Genomic DNA, 20,935 nt, shown 5'->3' on the forward strand with positions numbered 1-20,935 from the left:
AGAGTTACAAAGGCAGACCATAGGAGTTATAAGAAATAGTACTAAGAGGTATGTCAATATTTGATTAGAGTCATATCCACTCATAGTTAGAGTTATGAAAACAATAGTGTTATAGGTACTTGCACTTGGAGTTACGCCAATGTTTGATTAGAGTTATAGGAGCTTGTATTTGGAGTCATGTCAACGTTTGATTAGAACTATGTAAGATCTTGATTAATAAGGAGATTGAGTGAGTCTTATATGTGGCCAAAAATCCCAAAACTATGAGTAAATTTTTGAGTTTTGGCTATCTATCCCCTATTTTGAGTTTCTAAGTGGTAGAGTGAATATTCTAATTTCTTTAAGTCTAAGATCATCATCCTTTGGGAAGGTGATTTTATACTTACAACATTTACCTTTGTATCAATGAAGAAAAATGAAGTTACGTAGTTGTTGGAGCAAATAGCAAAAATTCTTTTTTTTACTTGTATAAATCAACAGATTTTTTGCTTGCCTTTTATAAACCAATTTAGGGTGCGTTCTCTTCACCTTATAAAAATTAGTTTCAAATTTAATAAGGCCCCGTTGTTTTAGATTGAGAGAAATTGAATTACAGAGAGAAATTAAACTGAACTGAACTAAAATAAATTGAACTGAAAATATGTCCCAAAAAAACAAGGTCTAAATTCAGCTAAGTTCAGATGAGGTTTAACACCTTTCAAATGAACGTCATTAAGTTATAATATATCTAGATAAGTTCAATTAAGTTAAATTCTAATAATTTTAAATCTTAAACACTATCTAAATAAAGGAGTCGAGTGGCTAATGTTGGGCCTCTAAATACACATCCAATCCACAAAATAAAGCTTATCATCCAAAATACTTGATTGCACAACTTCACAACTCACAAGCCATCCACTTCAGCTTATGATTACATAACAAGAGTAAACATGTCTTGTGACATAAGTTAAATATCCTTTTGTATTTTTCTTATGTAACTATGAAAGTATATTCGAGCTAGCATATTTTTTTTTTTTTTTGAGGGGAAAGAGAAGTGCATTAATCAAAGGGACAAAGTGTCCATAAGTACATAAGGTGTTACAGTACTAGGACAATGATGCTCCCAACATTGTTCAACACCAAAAGGCACAACTCTAGCAAGGTTATGGGCAACAGTATTCCCATCCCTTTTAACATGAGAAAAAGAAACAGAAGAAAATGCATTACACATAGAAAGAATGTCCCCAAGTATTGCATCCAAATCTGAGAAGAAAATAGCTGCTTTCGTTAACCTCTTCGTTACTACCAGAGAGTCGGATTCAAAAATCACATCACCATACCCATGAGCTTTCGCCAAGCGGGTTGCCATGTAAATGGCCTTGCATTCAGCTACCTCGGGAGGCCAGTAGGCACGCACACGTCTAGTTGCAGCAAAGCACACCTTACCCTCCGAGTCGCGGGCTATCACTCCAAGTCCCACCCATCCTTCCTCGGACAAACTTGCATCCGTATTCAATTTAATAGCACCAATCGGGGGAGCATACCATCGGCTTGGGTTCGGGGCCACAGGGGAGCGCACTCCTCCATAAATCCTCACAGCATAGTTATTAAAATCTTCAACTTGTCTCATAATTCTCTGGCCCACAACAGTGACAGGGTGACTTGTATGCTCAAAAACTTTTCTGTTTCTTTCAACCCAGACGTTCCATAGGATATAACAACTCTTTTGAACCACATTTGTATCCATCTGACTCCATCTGACTAGGGTATCACACATGCCTTCTTCTTCCACCCCTGACAATAATATGTTACTGCCCAGCTCTTCCCACAATTTGATCGACATCGGGCAGCGATAGAATAAATGTGATTGTGTCTCATCCTCTCTAGCACAACAGGGGCACTCTGCTTCATCGATAAGGTGGCGCCTCTGAAGAACTTTCCTTACTGGGAGTGAACTTGTACAAGCACGCCACATAAAATGACGTACCTTAGGCGACACATTTAAGCTCCATAATATATTCCACACTCTATGAAAATCCTCAAGGTTGCCCCCTTTTCCCAACATATAAGCGGTTTTCACCGAATAAGTGCCGTTCTTAGAATACGCCCAAGTTAACTCATCCTGTAGACATCTGGTGCTTAAAGGAATGGCCAAGATACACTGTTGATCACGTTCATTGAAATGGCTCTCGATTAGTTCCACATTCCACTCCTTCCTTTCAACATCCATTAAATCTCCTACCACTTCAAGACCCTCCACTCGGCACTCTGATGAATCTACCTTCTTATCTCCTACCCATGGTGCACTACATATGTCAATTTTAGTGCCATCTCCAACCCTCCAAATCAAACCCTCCAATACCAAACTCTTCGCTCCCGAAATACTCTGCCACGAGTAGCTATGCGAGTATCCTAACCGCGCTTGACAACATCACCATGAGGATAATACTTGGCACTCATTACCCTACTCAAAAGGGACTCTTTATTATGAATAATCGCACAACTTGTTTCCCAATAAAGCATCATTAAAACCGCAAGGTCCTTAAATCCCATACCCCCCATACACTTGGGTTTGCACATTTTCTCCCAACTTAGCCAATGCATTTTCCGTTCATCCCCTTTTCCTCCCCACCAGAATCGAGCCATAGCAGAGTGGATTTCTTGTATGACAGCAACGGAAGCTTATAAACTCCCATTAGGTATGTAGGCAATGCTTGGATAACAGCCTTGATCAGAACCTCTTTCCCAGCTCGCGACAATAACTTTTCTTTCCAGCCCCTTAACTTCTTCCACATTCTATCTAAGAGTTCCCGAAAAAGCACTTTCTTAGACCTCCCACAAAGAGTGGAATACCAAGATACTTCTGGTGTCTATCAACTTGCCTCATATGGAGAAGATTAATCAATCCTTCTTTTTTCGCACAGCTTACACCACTACTAAAGGATACTTCCGACTTTTCATAATTAATTTTCTGCCCGGATGCTGCTTCATATTTGTTGAGAACATCAACTATTGTCAAGCACTCCTGTCGGGTAGCCCTAGTAAAGAGAAGACTGTCATCTGCAAAAAGAAGGTGGGAGATTTCTGGACCATTCCGGCTTGCTTTCGCACCATGAATTTCTTTCGTAACCACCTTTTGTTTAACCATCTGAGAGAATGCATCAGCAACCAAGATAAACAGGAAAGGAGATAAAGGATCACCCTGGCGTAATCCTCTGGAAGGAGTAACAGAACCACATACCCTTCCATTAATAATGAAGGAATACGAGACAGTAGCAACACAACTCATAACCAGATTGACCCATCTTCCATCAAAACCCATCGTCAATAGTAGCTTCCTGAGGAAACCCCACTCCACTCTGTCATAGGCTTTACTCATGTCAAGTTTCATCGCAACCAATCCTTTCCTGCTATTATTCCTCTTCTTCATAGTATGAAAGATCTCCAGAGCAATGAGAGAGTTATCCGAAATCATTCTTCCAGGGACAAACGCACTTTGATTCTCCGTTACAATACAGGAAAGAAATTGTTTAAGCCTCAGAACAATAGCTTTAGAAGCTATTTTGTACAATACATTGCATAGACTTATAGGCCTAAACTCAGAGACAACAGTAGGGGATTTAACTTTGGGAATAAGAGCAATATTAGTACAATTAACATTCCCTAGGCAAGAATAGTTATGTAAGATGTTGCTAACAAAGTCAAAAACCTCATCACCAATTATATGCCAGAATCTCTGATAAAAGATAGCATGCATACCATCAGGCCCAGGGGCTTTACAAGGGTGCATATCACTCAAAGCTGCAAAAATCTCCTCTTTTGAATAAGGCTTCAGAAGAATATCGTTGTACTCCTGTGTCACAGACATCTTCACATGTTGCAATACCTCCTGAAAATCATTAGAAGAGGGCTCGGAAGAAGTAAAGATCTCCTGAAAATAACTTTCCACCACACATTCAATCTCCTCGCCTTCCGTTTGCCACCTCCCGCCTCCATCAAAAAGACCATGAATGAGGTTCCGTTTTTTCCTTTGGGAAGCTTTATGATGAAAATAAGAAGTATTTCTATCCCCATCCTTTACTTCCGCCACTCGCGATCTCATGTACCAATAAGCCTCGTTCTTAGCATGTAATTCATCCAACTCCTTTTCCAACCTCACACACCTCTCACAGCTGTCATTCGAAATAGCTTCACACTGGGCTTCATGTAACTTTTTCTCCACTACTTCAATTTTCTTTCTAAGAGTCCCGAAGGCCTTTTTACTCCATCCCTGCAACTCCCTCGCAACAGCCCCTAATTTCTCACAAATCCTACCACCCTCTGCTGCACTCCATGCACCCTTAACCACCTCCTCACAAGCATCGTCAAGAAGCCAAAAAGTCTCAAAACGAAAACCACCAGTCCGTCTGATCGGCATCCCCTCATTTCCCAAACAGCGTAATACAATAGCAGCATGGTCCGAACAGTAACGGACCTTATGTTCAATAAAAGATCTTTAAAATAACAAGAGTAAACATTACAACTCCATAAAAGAAGCAAAATTGAAAATAAAATAAAAAAAAAAATCCAAAAGATCAATAAAGCTTTGTATAAAGCCTGAAATATTATAGTTTTCCTTCCAAAATCAAAGAATCATGTCTTGTGAGGCTTCCAAACAGATCTTTATCCTCTCAGGCCAAAGCAACATGGCTGGTAGAGGTGGAGTTATTAAATACACTGACACCCATCACCACCAACACAAGAAATGGAACGGCGTCGTTCCATCAGAATGTCAACCACACCCTTCAATCTTCCGCCTCGACGCGCACCTTCATTGGGAGCAAGCGCGTGATCCTCTACACGTTGATATTGACGCACATAAGGTTTGTGGGGTGGGACCCGGTATGCCCTTTGCTAACGTGGTTAAAGAGCGCGTGGGTGGATCTCTTGGCCTCGTTCCTTGTGCCGTGGGCGGAACCGCGATAACTAAGTGGGCGCGTGGGGAACACTTGTATGATGATATGGTGAAAAGAGCTAAAGCTGCGGTGGAGAATGGTGGGGGTGAGATTAAAGCGTTGTTGTGGTATCAAGGAGAGAGTGACACGTTGACGGAGCGTGAAGCTGACGCGTATAAAGGGAGTATGGAGAAGTTTGTTTGTGATGTTAGGGAGGATCTTGACTTGCCTTTGCTTCCAATTATTCAGGTAACTCTAGTTTTGTTTCCCTGGTTTTTATGTTTTAACCATTTGTTATGAAAGAAGTAAGATTTGATGGAGTAAGCCTTAAAGGAGTGGTTTGGTTCACTATTTTTACGCTCTAACGGAGTAAATTATCGATTTTCTTTCTTTTTGTTTGGTTTAACTATTTATCAATCCATTACTATTACTTGATGGTAATGTATTCCCTTAATTTGTTACCTTCTCCTCCTCTCAAGTAACAAAATTCATTACTTGATGGTAATAATTACATTCATTTTCATTTCTTGGCTTGAACCAAATACTCAATAAGTTAACCATTTATGTTACCATTTTTCTTCTCTATTTATGTCATTCCCTTTCCATCCCATTTCTCAAACCAAACGACCCCTAAACATGTAAGAATGTAATTGCAACGAGCAATGTGATCGCATACTAGGAGTATTGATATATTATTATGAGGTTTTCTCATCCTAATTAATTAACGTTTAATAAAGGAAGAGTTTTTTTTAGAACTGAAATGTAGTGCACATGAGGTAAACTTTTTAAACTAAAATTAGAGAATTTATATTTTAAGCTATTTCAAAATTATTTCACTTAAAATTTGGTATTGATTTATACTCTTTTCATTTTTTAAATATAAGCATCACCTTGATTGTATGATCACTTAAGCATATTAATGAGTGATAAATTTGATTATGTTTAGTAGAAAAAATGAAAGTTATTATATAAAGATACATATTAAATCGAATAATTAGCAAAGTAGGGTTATTATATATGGCATGTTCTCCTCGGCTTATTTTCAGTTCAGTTCAGCTTTGGACAATATTTTTACGCTCATATATCACTATTCATTTTAGTTCAGTTCAATTCAGTTGAATTCAGCTGTTTTATGCCGAAGAGAACAGGTCCATAATGATATGAGTTTCATAATTTTTATCTATAGTACAACTTTTACCACAAAAATCAAAGTTTTGGATTCATTTGAGAAATATGGAACAATTTTAATGGCAAAGGGTATCTAGACTACTAGTGGTGATGCTTTTTGTTATTGGGAATAAGGTTCTCTGCTTGTGGTATTTGATGAAATATAGGCCTGATTGGACTCTTTATTCTAATTAAGGACTTACACTTGCACAATTTCTCTTAAGACATTGTCACAAAATTCTATTCATTGTGAACTCAAGTTCAAGCTTGGTGTAGTCAATCTTCCTATATTCTCTGTAATTTCTGCGATGCGCGACAAGTAAACTTGGTTATATAACTACAAAGACATTACTCTGAATATTAATAAAATTTGATCTATGCCCCTAAAATAGCAACTTGTATGTTGAAGTACAATGCTTGATTTCTTCAGGTGGCACTTGCATCCGGAGACGAAAAATACATAGAAAAAGTGAGAGAAGTACAGCTTGGGATGAAACTCCCACATGTGGTATGTGTGGATGCCAAAGGGTTGAAGCTTAATGATGATAACCTTCATTTATCTACTGAGGCTCAAATTCAATTAGGCCAGTTATTGGCTGATGCGTACCTTTGCCATTTTCATCCTGCCTCCTCCTAAGCTACATTTGCTTGGAAGTGTATCTTTCTGTATTCAGTGAAACAAATAATATGTACCACTTTTTTGTTACTGTGTGTTGTCTCGTCTGAAATTTTCGTTTAGGTAGACCTTGGGAGTCTGATTGTTGCACAAGGAATCAAGGATGACATATTAATACAGATCATGATAGAGTTAATGATCCCAATTATGTGATTGTGTGATTGTGTGAGCTTTATTCCTTTTGGTCATCGGAAGAGATGCAAAGTCATGTACACGGCAGTACACCCTCCTTCCCTCAAAAAACTTCTTTAATTTCGTTAGTACGTTCACTAAGGAAAAAAAAATAGTTATTAGGCCTGGGATATGCCTTGGGTAAGAAAAAATTTCATTTATTAATATAATATTTTATGATAATAACACTAAATACAACTTAGCCTAGTTGTTAGAACTTTGATATATGTACTTGAGGTTTCGGGATCAAATTCTATACTATGCAATTTCTTAATTTTTTTTTATTATATGTGGATTACATGAATTAAAACTCTCTACGAAGAGCGTCACGTGGCACAGTTTCTTGTTTTCGCACGCATTATAGAAATATTGGCATGTGGACGTTTGTTTAGTAATTAAACTGTCACTTGTTTATAGTCATGGAAAAACTAATGAAAAGAATATTTAAATTTTGCAAATTGCAATGTTTAAACATTGCATAGATCCCTATACGGAGATAGTGCAAAATACAAGTAGAATTTTTTTAAAAGAATGGTCTCCAAGACACATCTTCGAAAGGCACCAAGATACTCAGGTAACATGCAGAGCCTACATTTACTAATTTTTATCAGCAGTTTCAGAGGATGCATTTTGGCAAGTTGCGAGTCAACCCAAGCTGAAACAAAGCACATCACACAGAGAAAAAAAAAAAACAGCGTAAGAGAAAGAAGAAGTCATGTCTTGTGAGACCTACAAACATATTTTCATTCTCTCAGGCCAAAGCAATATGTCAGGCCGAGGAGGAATTATTAAATACTCCGAAACTGACCAGCATTGGGATGGTGTGATTCCACCAGAGTGTCAACCCCACTCTTCAATCCTCCGCCTCAACGCGCACCTCTGTTGGGAGTTGGCGCGTGAACCTTTGCACGCTGATATCGACACACGTAAGGTTTGTGGGGTGGGACCTGGCATGCCCTTTGCCAACGCGCTAAGGGAGCGTGTGTGTGGTACTCTTGGACTCGTTCCTTGCGCGGTAGGTGCGAGTGCAATTAGCGAGTGGGCGCGTGGTACACCGTTGTACATGAGTATGGTGAAGAGAGTTAAAGTTGCTGTGAAGAAAGGTGGGGGTGAGATTAGTGCATTGTTGTGGTATCAAGGAGAGAGTGATACTTTGACAGAGCGTGATGCGGACGCGTACAAAGTAAAAATGGAGAAGTTTATTTGTGATGTTCGGAAGGATCTTCATTTGCCGTTGCTTCCAATTATTCAGGTACTCTAATAATGTTCATGGTCAAACAAGTTTGGAATAGTTTTCTTCTCGACAAAACTATAGTAACATTACTCCATTATGTTTTAACCCTGATTCTTTGATTGTCAACATCTTTTTTTATGGTAGAAACACTTAATGTACAATTGCAACATGGGCAAATTAACGAAAATCTTTGAAACAAAGAAAATGGGTAAATTAGATGGCTTTTTTTCTAATTGAGACGAAAACATGTGTGGTCGTAGGTGTCAAACATACAGCCATCACAGATTTGAAATATGTTATGCTTGGTTAATCTAGGTGATTAAATTAACAATCCTATGTAAAATATGATATCTACAAGTTAGTGTAACGATTAACAATATGATAAGTAGCAGCTAACGCCTAACATCTATTTACTTTGAGAAAATTGATACTATAGAAATTGAGTTCTTTTTTTTACATAGTAGTATGTAGGGTACGAAAGTTCTAAGGTTGGTATATACTGATAGAGAATTCTATTTTATATTGTTACTAAAAAGTGAAAATGCTTGATATATATCTTAGGTCGCACTTGCATCTGGAGTGAACGAAAGTTACATAGAGAAGGTAAGAGAAGCACAACTTGGGATCAAACTACACAATGTGTTATGTGTTGATGCCAAAGGGTTAAAGCTCAACGATGATAATATACATTTATCGACTGAGGCCCAAATTCAGCTAGGTCAAATGATGGCTAATGTCTACCTTCACAATCTTAATCTTCCCTTGTCATAGGTTGTATGCCTATATGTAATGTGTCATGTGTTTGTTCAATTATGAAAATGTTCACTATTTTTAGTCCCAATCAGATGATTGAAAATACTAAGTAGATCTCTTCATAAGTGTTTTACCTAAATCGTTTACTTCTTTTGTGTTTTCGTATGATGTGTTTTCTTTTAGTAAATGTAGTGTCGGATGGAAATTGATCATTTATCTTCATTTATAGTTATATGAGCTTAATGTGGTTGTCAATTTGTTTTCCTTTTGGTCGACAAGGGAGATGTACTTTTCTTCACCAACAGATCTTTGAGTGTGGAACGGAAGAAAATAAAATAAAAAAGCATAAAAAATCCCATTTCACAAAAAGGCATAATGAAAGTGAAATATCTTTTGCCATCTCCTTTTCTATCCCAAACAGTGGTCTTCTTTGAGCGTGGAACAAAAGAAAATAAAAGAAAATATATATATAAAGATAGAAAGTGGCAAATCCACTCCTATAGAACCTAACTATACATCTAGGTGTATCCGTGTATTGTATATCTAATATTATTTGTTTTGAATTACTCACTTTTTGTTGTTTTAGATCTCTGCAAATAAGCAATTAGCAAATAAATACTCTCACATATATGACATACTATGATACCCACGTGTATAATATATGCCGCACTATGATATAAGGCCATAAGCACATTTTTTTGGGGCCTCCTTTCGAGAATCTCATGGTAAGAAGAATTTTTCATGTGGGTTGTCATCTTACAAAATACTCAACCAAAGGCCCAACAAGCACCCCAATCTCCTCCTCCCAACAATATAAATTATACTTTTACCAAAATTTGAAACTTTGATCGATGAATGCTAGTTACAAAATTAACTAAAAAAAACAAGTAAAGAATGGTCACAAACTCACACAAGACTTGTTATCACTTATCAAGATGGGGTAGATGGCATATATGCATTTGATATTTATATAGCCTAAGAATTGAGATGGATGTTGAACTAAAAAATCCTCTGCCTTCTCTCTAAACACAAAATCCTCTGCCTTCTCTCTAAACACAAAACCCCAATCTCATCTAACCCTAGGAACTCGCCGGAGCTCCGGCGCCGCATAGGTCTTCGGCGGGATCTCCGGCGAGTTCCTTTTTCAATTTATTTTCAGTTTCCTTCGTTGATTCGCATCATTCGACCGCCCTTCGTAGTCGTTCGGTCGATTAACTTTTCCGGCTGCCTTCGGTTTTCCCCTCCCCTTCTTAGTGGTCTGTTTCGGTAGTTCTGGGTTCCCCCTCCCCCATCCCCGTATTAGCCGTTATTGTCTCCCCTCCCCTTTTTCGTAGTCGGTTTCGTCAAGTCCGGGCTCCCCCTCCCCCATCCCCGTTAGTGTTAGCGGTTAATGGTTCCCCTCCCCTTCCCTGCTTAGTGTTTTAATAGCTTAGGTCTGGGCTCCCCCTCCCCCATCCCTGTGGTACCGGTAAGTGTCTCCCCTCCCCTTCCCCTGATTAATTTTTCTTAGTATAGTCTGGGCTTCCCCCTCCCCATCCCCTCTTTAGTGTTCGTTGGGCTTCCCCTATCCCCTTCCCCTGCTTAACAGATTAGGTGTCCCCCGTCCCTCTAGTAAATTGAGTCAGTGTCCCCCTTCCCCCTTTCACTTACTATTATGTTTTATTGTGTGTCTTGCAGTTTTCTGAAGTTTAATCGGAGTTGATAACGGCGTAGAATTATGTTTTGGGATTATATCCTTTGTCTTGTTTATGTTCCTAGTTTAAGTTTTAGTTTAGGTCTTTTCAGATCCAGTTTTGAATTGGTAGGAGATCAAGTATTGGGTAAAATGAGAGGTAATAGTTCCAGTAATCTTGGTTTGGTTCGATCTTCTAGAGTAGAGAGGCCGTGGTGGGATTTTCGGATCTGCTTTTTGGGTGAATTATTTTATTATAATTCACACCAAGTTCTTGTGAGTACTTTCATAGTCATCACACTCAAAAATTGCATCTTGTGGGAGGCCCCCCAATCTAATTTGGGGCAAGTTTCGACCTCCACCCCGTTAGAGTTTCAGTCTCGTGAGACTAAACTCTCAGTACCCTCTAAACAGGGTCAGAAGTTACCAATGGACGTAGCTTCTTGGTTTCTTTTTTCGGATCCGCGACAATCTATTTCTGAAGATCGCATGGGTGTCGTCTCTCATCAGATTTCCGTTCATATTGTGTCTTCTTCATCAAGACTTTGTCCCCAATTCCTCTTATCATTGTTTATGCTAATCTTAAGTCAGTCTGGATATGTAATAAGTTACTCATGTTCCTTAGAATATGTACGCAAAGAAGCTCTTCTAGCTTCAATTTGTTGTTTTTTATGTCAGGTTGTAATACCGCTAGGATGTAATTTCTTTTTAATTTAATGCAAATTTTACCCGTTGTAAAAAAAAAAAAAAAAAAGAATTGAGATGCATGCTCGACAAAGTCACAAAATCACAAAAGTAATGGTGGAGCTCCACAAAGAAAATTGTTAACGTGCGGGCTGCGGAATATGCCCCTTAAATTCTATCAGCGGTAAAAGCGGATAGCCATATTTTCAATTGCGCAAGTTGCAAGTCAAACTTTACCTTTACAAATTACAATAGATACACGCCCTCTAACAAAAAGGCAAAAGCCCCTACATATTAAGTATTAACCAACGTATAAAGGGTATATAATTATAATTAACCAAATTTGAAGGCTTCACCAACTTAAACTGAGCCCCCCACTTGGCATTTTGGTAGGTGAATATTGCTTAAGTCACTAATGACATGTGAATCAATATGCTTAGCTTCTAAGTTCATCATAAGGCTGGAATTAACTATTTTACATAAGTTATTTCAAAAGACAAATACTATACTAATACCTCCATACAACTTTGAACATATTTACATTTTATGATAAGATTATATAACGAGATGAATTTAACAAGATTCAACGTACTTATATTTTTTCTTGTGTGTAAATAATAAAATCAAGATCATAGTGAGATTGTGGACAAAATGATGTGTTTGGAAACAAAATATACCATTCATGGTAAGAAAATCACATATTATGCACATAACCCTTTTATATGAGGTAGCATGATATTCTCAAATTTTTAAGAAATAAAAGCCCCCTAACTATCGTGTTTGGATCCTCTAGAGTTGTAAAATAATTGTAGAAGATAAATTTTGAACAATATCAACCATTGAATAAAAATCAATGGCTCATATATTCTATTTACAAAATCCCCGGCCACTATTATATCTAATCAAAATCCACCCCCTAAATCTTTCCCTTCCATCATTATGACCCCTTGATTTTAAAATATATGACTTAGATACACACTAAAACTCCAAAAGATCTGAACTCCTAACTATCAGGCTACTAACACATTACATATATAGCCGAAGCACACAAGCAACAAATTTTATCACACTATTCTCATTTTCACCACGACCATATTTTGTTATCACCTTAAGTTATACCATCTCCATTTTTTAATAAGTGCAACCAAACTCAAAAATGGTAAAAGAAAATCAATATTATTACAAATATGCCATCAAAAAGTAAGAGGGGACCACAACTTCTTTGTATGATTATTTGAATTACTCTACTTTATTGTGATCACTGATCACAACTTTCTCTCTCTACATTCATTGACATCTCCCCACTCTCTCTACAGTACACTTATTAAAAAACGGAGAAAGTATGTCACTTGTTATGCCATTTCCATTAAAAAAAAGTATCAATTAAGCCCTCGTTTTTTTTTGGCACAGTTCAGTATAGTTTAGCCCAAAGAGAATAGGGCCTTAATAAAAAAAAAATGAAGGAAGTCTATTGAAAGTATAAAGCAAATATTCTCGTGTAACTACTTGTTGGCATGGATAATGTCCCGTATCATTTTATTTACTAATGTCTGAGATTAGATTTTATATCATTATAAAATAATTACGAAACATCACATTTTGTGATTATTGCAGTAGTGTATTAGATCAAGTTGAACCAATTAGCCATCTTCAGTTATTAAGAAAAAGCAACCAATTCGCACAAAACTTTCTCTAACAAATAATCCCAATATCACTTTCCAAATATATCAATTTTTTTCTTTTTTGAAAATTTCTTAAAACTTATTTTATAATCAAATCTTTTCAAAAAACTACCTTTAAAAAATATCCTTTTAGAAAACTACCTTATATAACAAATTTGTTTCAATATACTACCTTTTAAAAGTTTTGTTTTTTGAACTCTTTTTTTTTTTTTTTTTTATCTATGTGAGTCACAAAGACAGTGCAAAGTACAAAGTAGAGAGATGATTCGAACATGTAGGCTATGTTTAGTTCACCTTATTTTTGCTTATTTCAAATCTAATCAGATCAGATCATGCTTATATTTAAAAATCATTAATACTATTAAATATCTTTCATTGCATATTAGTAAAAATTATAATAATTAAATATTAATAAAGTACTCATTAAGACGAATCAAACAAGACCCTACATGACTATTTTTTTTTCTTATATATTAAGAAAAATCTAAAAGATAAGATCTTGTAATCAGATCAGATCAGATCATATCAAATCAGTTCAAATCAGATCAGAAAAAATAAGTTCAGATCAAATCAGATTAGAAATTTTCAGATGAACTAAACATAACCGTAATATATCATTCATATCGATTTAATTTTAATCAATAAGCCAACACATCTTAATAAACATCAAATATTGTGCATTGACAAACTTTCCATGACAAAGCAAATATGTAGGCGAACCATTGGCTACACTTTAACCTAGCTTAACATGTAGACGGTCAATTTTTGACTCACCACTCACCATTCACCATTCACCATTCACCATTCACCATTCACCATTCACCATTCACCATTCACCAACCCTCAAATCCAAACACCTCACTCTAAACTCAACCCTCACCAACACGGCGTCATTCTCACGCTCCATTTCCTCCACCCCCATACTCCCCATTTTCCCGCGTAGTTTCACAGCACGTGTACTCACCTCTCTCTTTCTTCCTCCATTAACCCCCTTTAAAACCTCTCGCATCCTCTTTTCCCCAAAAAATCTCCCTCCACAGGCGGCGCATTTCTCCCAAACACCCCCCCTTTAAATACGAACAACAAACACAACCCAGAAATATTCATCCCACAAAAATGGCTGTTGCTTCATCTGCTACAACAGCTTTAATCTCAAGCTCAAACCCATCTCTCAATTCAAAACCCAGAAATCTCCACCCTAAAATTTCCCCCAATTCCCAACTTTCTCTCTCCTCAAAACTCTCTGTTACTCCTTCAATCTCTCTCTTCTCTCACACCCCTCACATCCGCCTCACCCCTTTTACTACCACCACAACCCACAAAAAGTTCGCCGTTTTCGCCTCCCTTGAATCGAAACCCACCGTTTTAGTCGCTGAAAAGCTCGGTGATGCAGGATTAGACCTTCTTAAATCGTTTGCAAATGTTGATTGTTCGTATAATCTAAGCCCTGAAGAGTTGTGCACCAAGATCTCTTTGTGCGATGCGTTGATTGTTCGGAGTGGAACGAAGGTTACACGTGATGTGTTTGAATCTTCTGGTGGGAGGTTGAAGGTGGTTGGACGTGCAGGTGTTGGAATTGATAATGTAGATCTGGGTGCGGCGACGGAACATGGGTGTTTGGTTGTTAATGCGCCCACGGCTAACACTGTTGCGGCTGCTGAACATGGGATTGCGCTATTGACTGCTATGTCAAGGAATGTTGCGCAAGCTGATGCTTCTGTTAAGGCTGGTTAGTTTTTTTGTATTTTTTTTTGGTTGGGGCATTTCGTCGAACAGATGGTGGGTGTTTGATTTGTTTGTCTTGATTTTAGGGGTTTGTTGGGTTGTTAGATCTGTTTTGGGTTTTAGTTGTTTTGATTGGATCTCTTTTTCTTGTATGTGGTTTGGTTTGTTGATTTTACGTTGTCTTATTCGTGGGAAGAATATTGTTTTTGAATTTTGGTGTTAAAGATGGTATTTTTATTGGAAGCTAGCATTGTGTGTGAGAGGTTGATTTATCTATTAGGGGAATGGGATGGTAGTTTGTTGAGATTTATGTAGGGTTTAAGCACTTTCAATTGAATTTTGACTTATACTATATGGCAGCAGTTGGATGGTTAGTATGCTCTGTTCTGGTATAACAAGTTTTGTTTTGATATCTGATTTTCTTTGATATGTAAAATGCTTTTGATTGACCTTTGGCGGTGCTCTTTGTTTATGTCAAATTTAGGGGAGTGGAAGAGGAATAAGTATGTGGGTGTATCCCTTGTGGGGAAGACACTTGCAGTCTTGGGTTTTGGAAAGGTTGGTTCTGAGGTCGCGAGGCGTGCTAAGGGGCTTGGTATGCATGTGGTCGCTCATGACCCCTATGCACCAGCTGATCGTGCCCGAGCTATTGGAGTGGAGCTTGTTTCCTTTGAAGAGGCCTTAGCGACCGCGGACTTCATTTCCCTTCACATGCCTCTCACCTCTGCTACAGCAAAGGTGTTAAATGATGACACTTTTGCTAAGATGAAGAAAGGAGTTATGATTGTGAATGTTGCTCGTGGTGGAGTTATTGATGAAGATGCTCTTGTGAGGGCTCTGGATTCCGGGATTGTTGCCCAGGTACCTACTATATTTCTGTTGGTTAAATAGAGTACATTTTGATTTATTTTGTTGTTTAAAGTATATAACTTGAAACATATTCTTTTGCAGGCTGCACTTGATGTCTTCACACAAGAGCCCCCAGCAAAGGACAGTAAGTTGGTAATGCATGAAAGAGTTACTGCAACTCCACATCTTGGTGCTAGTACCATGGAAGCTCAGGTATGTTAGTATTTTACACTGGGATTTGGTTTTATTTTGGCTCATTAGTCATTTTAAAAGTAGAGTTTATCTGCAGGAAGGAGTTGCTATTGAAATTGCAGAAGCAGTTATAGGGGCCTTGAATGGAGAGCTTGCAGCAACTGCAGTGAATGCACCAATGGTTCCTGCTGAGGTACATAACCTCATCAAATCTTTGAAAGCTATTATAATCTTAGTTGCCTTGTGATTGATTTTTTGAGTTCATAATTGTGGCTCTTGCTGCTGTTCGTTAATTTTATTATTGGAAATATATTTCTATGTGTTATTTTGGCATGCCCGTTTACTTTGTATGACTTGTTTGGATTTAGGGGGCGTTTGGTTAAGGGGTTACAGGAAAGGGAAAGGGAATTAGTTGATTCCATTCCCTTAAATATTGTTTGGATTGGGGGTTTTGTTTCCCCTCTTTTCCCCTCCATTACCCCAAATCCCTCTATTTTGATTCCCCACTACCCCCTCCACTTAGAAATGGGGGAATGGAAAACCCTTGACCATCACCTTTGACCACCCAACCTTATAAACAACCACCTCCACCACCCCACTTCTATCACGCCACCCTACATCTGTCAACCCAACCCTACCCCTACCTTCACCACCGCACCTACCTTCACCACCGCACCCACCACAACCACTGCCACAACACCCATAAAACCAAAGTTTGCCCAAACTCGCCACCACAACCACTGCCACAACAACCACCTAGCCCCTCCCCCAAAAACCACCCGCAACCCATGAAAAACCACCCAAAACCTCCCGAAACCAACCCCTTCCCACCAGAAAAGCACCCCAGACCGCCGATGTCCCACCCCTACCATTCGACGACCCACTCCAGCCCATCGATGACCCACCCAGACCCACGAAAAAAAACCCCGACTGCACCATGGATCTGTTTCGTTGCCGGAGAGAGAGAGGGAGGCGACGTGGAAAGTAGCCGGCGAGAGTTGGTTGCCACCGGAGAAGAGAGATGGCTGTCAAAAGAAGAAGAAGGGGAGGGGTTTTTTTTAAAACCCTTTCCCTTGTTTTTACTACCAAACATGTGTTTTAATTGAGAGGTTTTTGATTCCTTTCCCCTCCTAACCCATACTTGATTCCTTTCCCTTTCCCCTCTTCTAACCAAACGCCCCCTTAGTCACGAGTCACGAGGAATGGTAATGAGTTTATGTAATCACATGGAATGACCATTCTAATTTTGAGTGTTATTACTAGTCTACTATGTATGTATTTGTTTCATCGTTATCAATTACTCCCTCCGTCCCAAAATATAGTTCCTGATTTTATTTTTTCATGGGAATTAAGGTAAGTAGAATCTAAGAGGGATAATAAATATTTTTTGTTTATTTAAATAAATGTTATATGGGAAAAGATGATTTTGGGAGAGAGAATGAAAAATAATTGGTGAAGGAGCATTAATTTTATGACTTGGGTTGAATAAACAAAGCAAAAAACTAATTTCAAGAAATAAATAAATGATAGGGACACGTTTTTTTAGGCAAATTATGGAAAAAAGTTCAACTAAATATAAAAACAAGAACTATATTTTGGGACACCTAAAATGAAAATAAAAACTATATTTTGGGACGGAGGGAGTACCACTTAGAAGGCATTTGGCTCAAAATTTTGGAATGGGGTGGCATGAGAACCTTATGGGTATGAAATGGGAATCCGTTAGCCCCCCCCCCCCCCCCCCCCCCCCCCCTCTTTGAGCTGTTTGGTTTACTCAAAGGGTCAGGGGAGTGGTATGGTATCTTACTCCATTGGAGGGGAGGATATATGGGGTTTCTTAGGTGGGGATGGGAAACATGTTGGTATGAGGTTCCATTCCCAAGTATGGGTAGAGATTGATTAAAGTCGATTATGAAAAGGTACGCACTTGTATTTAAGAACCGAAGAATTGAACATGCATTATCACTGACTTTATTCAAGACATTCTATATAAAATTACGCACAATACAACTACGTTAGAACCTTATACCAAACAAAGTGCTAGTGCAATACTGCCAGGTGTTTTCGGTGAACATATTGGATACTTATTGCTGTCAATTTCTGTATGATTAATGTATGGAAGCCTAATGATTATGTGGTGGTGTTGCAACCAAACATTCATGCTTCGTCCAAATAGAATTGTAGTGTCACATGTTGCCTAGGATGTGATAAGAAATGAGGTATGCTTTATATTTTTGCAGAAATAAAACCTTGAAAAATAGCTCTAAACTGTCTCTTCTGAAAGTATTCTATGTACTGTTTAATTGCTAGAAGTTAAACTTGGACTAGATTGTTAATTTCAGTGTCAATGGGCCGCTGCTTATATAATGGCGATTTTGTAGGTCACCAGGCTCCTGTTACTTTTTTTGTAGTTCTAGCATATATTTGTTGTTGTTAGGTGCTTTAAGAAAATCTAGAAATTTTAATTTAAGATTTGTCAAAATCAATTTGTGGCTTTGTACCACTTATAAGCTTACATCAAAACTGCAAATGGTGTTTGATAAGAAACCTTCGGGTTCTGTCTTCTGCGGAGACAAGCTTTTTGATTATTGAAAACCTATTTTTCTGTCTTCTATTTATTTTGTTGGTGTAATGGCGTTTTCGTTTAGAGTCACCATGTTTGCCTTAGCCTCTTAGGTACTGTACATGCTAAGATTTTGACCCTTGTATGTGACAGTATTGCGTGTTTAGAAGTTCCAAACATTTCAGGAAACTAATGGAAGCTTTGAGCAATGCATGTTTTTGATTTCCATATTTACGTGTTTGCTCAGGTCCTTAATGAGCTGAAACCTTATGTTCAACTTGCTGAGAAACTTGGTAGATTGGCTATCCAACTTGTCGCTGGTGGAAGTGGTGTTAAAACCGTGAAGGTTGGTTATGCAACATCAAGAGCACCTGATGATCTCGACACTAGGTTGCTCCGAGCCATGATCACCAAGGGACTGATTGAGCCTATCTCCAGTACCTTTGTGAACTTGGTAAATGCCGATTTCACTGCAAAGCAGAGAGGACTTCGGATTACCGAAGAGCGCATTCTTCTTGATGGGTCACCTGAAAGCCCACTTGAGTCTATCCAGATCCAGATTGCCAATGTGGAATCAAAGTTTGCTAGTGCAATTTCAGATTCTGGGGAGATCAGGCTTCAAGGGAGGGTTAAAGATGGTATTCCATACTTGACTAAGGTCGGCTCTTTTGAGGTTGATGTGAGCTTGGAGGGTAGTATTATCCTGTGCCGACAGGTTGATCAACCTGGAATGATTGGAAGAGTTGGAAGTGTTTTGGGAGAGGAGAATGTGAATGTCAGTTTCATGAGTGTTGGAAGGCTCGCTCCAAGAACCCATGCTGTCATGGCAATCGGGGTTGATGAACCCCCTAGCAGCCAGGTCATGAAGAGGATTGGAGAGATTCCAGCTATTGAAGAATTGGTATTTCTAAAGTCATGATGTTCTTTGTGGCATCACTGTGAAAGTTCTATCATTGAGACTACATCTTCTCTGATGGTAGCAAAGTTGATGACCATTGACCAGCCTAGCTATCAGGTTGTGGAACGGACCGGGGAGATTCTGGCTACGGAAGACTATGCATTCCTATAGCCTTGATGTTCTTTCTAGTTAATAGCTCAATATGGTAGCAATTTTGGTGGATTTTGTTAAATGTAACCAATTTGTAACCTTAAGGCGTCGGAGTTATTAATAATTTTGAGTTGTGAGGAAGAGTTTGCTCATTTAAGTGTTTGAGTGTTGTGCCCAATCTTTATTCTTGCTTTGACTCCATCTTCATACAGGCCTCCTCCTAGCATTTGTGTTCTCTTATACCAATTTTAAGAAAGAACTAATGCATTCATCTCTTTGCAAGGGGATAAACTAAAAACCGTTAAACATAGCAACCTTGCTCTCACGGATGGAAAATGCCCGGTTAATGTTTGATCGAGCTCTTTCTTCGAATGTATTCTTTCTGGTCGGATATTTTGGATCCATTCTTCATGGATGTCAACACCATAACAAACAGAGCACTCGTGGACAGTTTCATGGTTGTGGGCTTGTGGCTTGTGGCTTGTGGATGCCTTGAGACACCAAGACATGATCGCTGTGTAAGGAAGAAACCAAAACATGATACTGTACTTAAATTTTTTTATAAGGTATATTGAAATCCCTTGTAAGTTGGGGGAAAATTTGAGAATCTTTTTTGAACATTTGGGGTTGGGAGGTGATGTCAATAATACTAGTATTATTGCCGTTTGCTCATCTTATACTTAGAAACCATTGTGTATACAATATGAAGAACATGCTAACAATACATGCACCAACAAAGTCCCCATCAGCTTTACAAGCTGTGTATCACACTTGTGCTGGCATGTGGTACATGTATAACACACATTTCCTCTAGTATCCATATGTTCAAGTGTACGACAAATAAATTTGCTTGTAATGGTTAGCTAAATCCATTAATACTGAGGTGGGTCCTATAACTTTCCTTAGCTGAATTTATTTTTACGCCAACACTTTTTCATTGGTTTAGCTATATTGTTTGTTGTTAAGGCGGGTCTCATACATAAGAAATCAACTTGACTTTGTTGGACATTTTTACTTGGTAAAGGACCAACATTTATAGAACAAATTGTCGTTCATTAGCAAAACTACCATTATTGCTTAGTGGGTTAGCCAATAGATAAACATTTAGCAAAATTGCTAGCATGTTCAATATTTGCACCATAAAAGTTGCTCTTTGTTGTGAGCACCGGTTCAATATTTGTATGTAACTAGTCATAATTTTTCTTACATATACTATACTTCATATTAATTGCACAAATATACTAAATTAACCAATCAACTAAGAAAATAACCTAGATGCATAAATGTAGGGCTATAGCCATCCTTATTAGTTATTATTGTAGAAAGTCCAAGTTTTAGCAATTACTCCATAAGTTATAACAAGGGGATATACTCCTAAAATCTTTACAATCTTTCCAAAAACCCCTATGTTCCCCATAGTTGCCTAATATACCTTAGTCATTATTATTATTGACAAATTGAAAATGTCTCATGTTTTTCTATGTAAAGGTTGCACCATATTAAAAAATTAATTGTTTTACAAGTAACAATCTCATAAAATAATACACACAAATATTAGTTATTCAATTATTTCAACTATATATTATATTTAATTTTATTATGAAAT

The 20,935-nt window shown here is 38.0% G+C and overlaps 3 protein-coding genes across 3 annotated transcripts; all 3 read left to right on the forward strand.

Annotated features, from left to right (window-relative positions):
* Positions 1-4,464: 4,464 nt before the first annotated feature.
* Positions 4,465-6,901, forward strand: LOC104904955 (probable carbohydrate esterase At4g34215). The gene is made up of 2 exons (XM_010693388.3): positions 4,465-5,162; positions 6,511-6,901. The coding sequence occupies exons 1-2, from the start codon at positions 4,614-4,616 to the stop codon at positions 6,715-6,717; spliced, it is 756 nt and encodes a 251-aa protein (XP_010691690.1). The 5' UTR covers positions 4,465-4,613; the 3' UTR covers positions 6,718-6,901.
* A 135-nt stretch (positions 6,902-7,036) lies between these two features.
* On the forward strand, positions 7,037-9,076 carry LOC104904956 (probable carbohydrate esterase At4g34215). Its single transcript, XM_010693389.4, has 2 exons — positions 7,037-8,179; positions 8,723-9,076. Exons 1-2 carry the CDS (start codon positions 7,643-7,645, stop codon positions 8,930-8,932), a joined length of 747 nt encoding a protein of 248 aa, XP_010691691.1. The 5' UTR covers positions 7,037-7,642; the 3' UTR covers positions 8,933-9,076.
* A 4,819-nt stretch (positions 9,077-13,895) lies between these two features.
* On the forward strand, positions 13,896-19,491 carry LOC104904959 (D-3-phosphoglycerate dehydrogenase 3, chloroplastic). Its single transcript, XM_010693393.4, has 5 exons — positions 13,896-14,681; positions 15,162-15,538; positions 15,629-15,739; positions 15,816-15,911; positions 18,529-19,491. The coding sequence occupies exons 1-5, from the start codon at positions 14,069-14,071 to the stop codon at positions 19,198-19,200; spliced, it is 1,869 nt and encodes a 622-aa protein (XP_010691695.1). The 5' UTR covers positions 13,896-14,068; the 3' UTR covers positions 19,201-19,491.
* Positions 19,492-20,935: the final 1,444 nt, after the last annotated feature.

This window comes from Beta vulgaris, chromosome 9 (genome assembly GCF_026745355.1).
Source record: "Beta vulgaris subsp. vulgaris cultivar EL10 chromosome 9, EL10.2, whole genome shotgun sequence".
Taxonomy (NCBI): Eukaryota; Viridiplantae; Streptophyta; class Magnoliopsida; order Caryophyllales; family Amaranthaceae; genus Beta; species Beta vulgaris.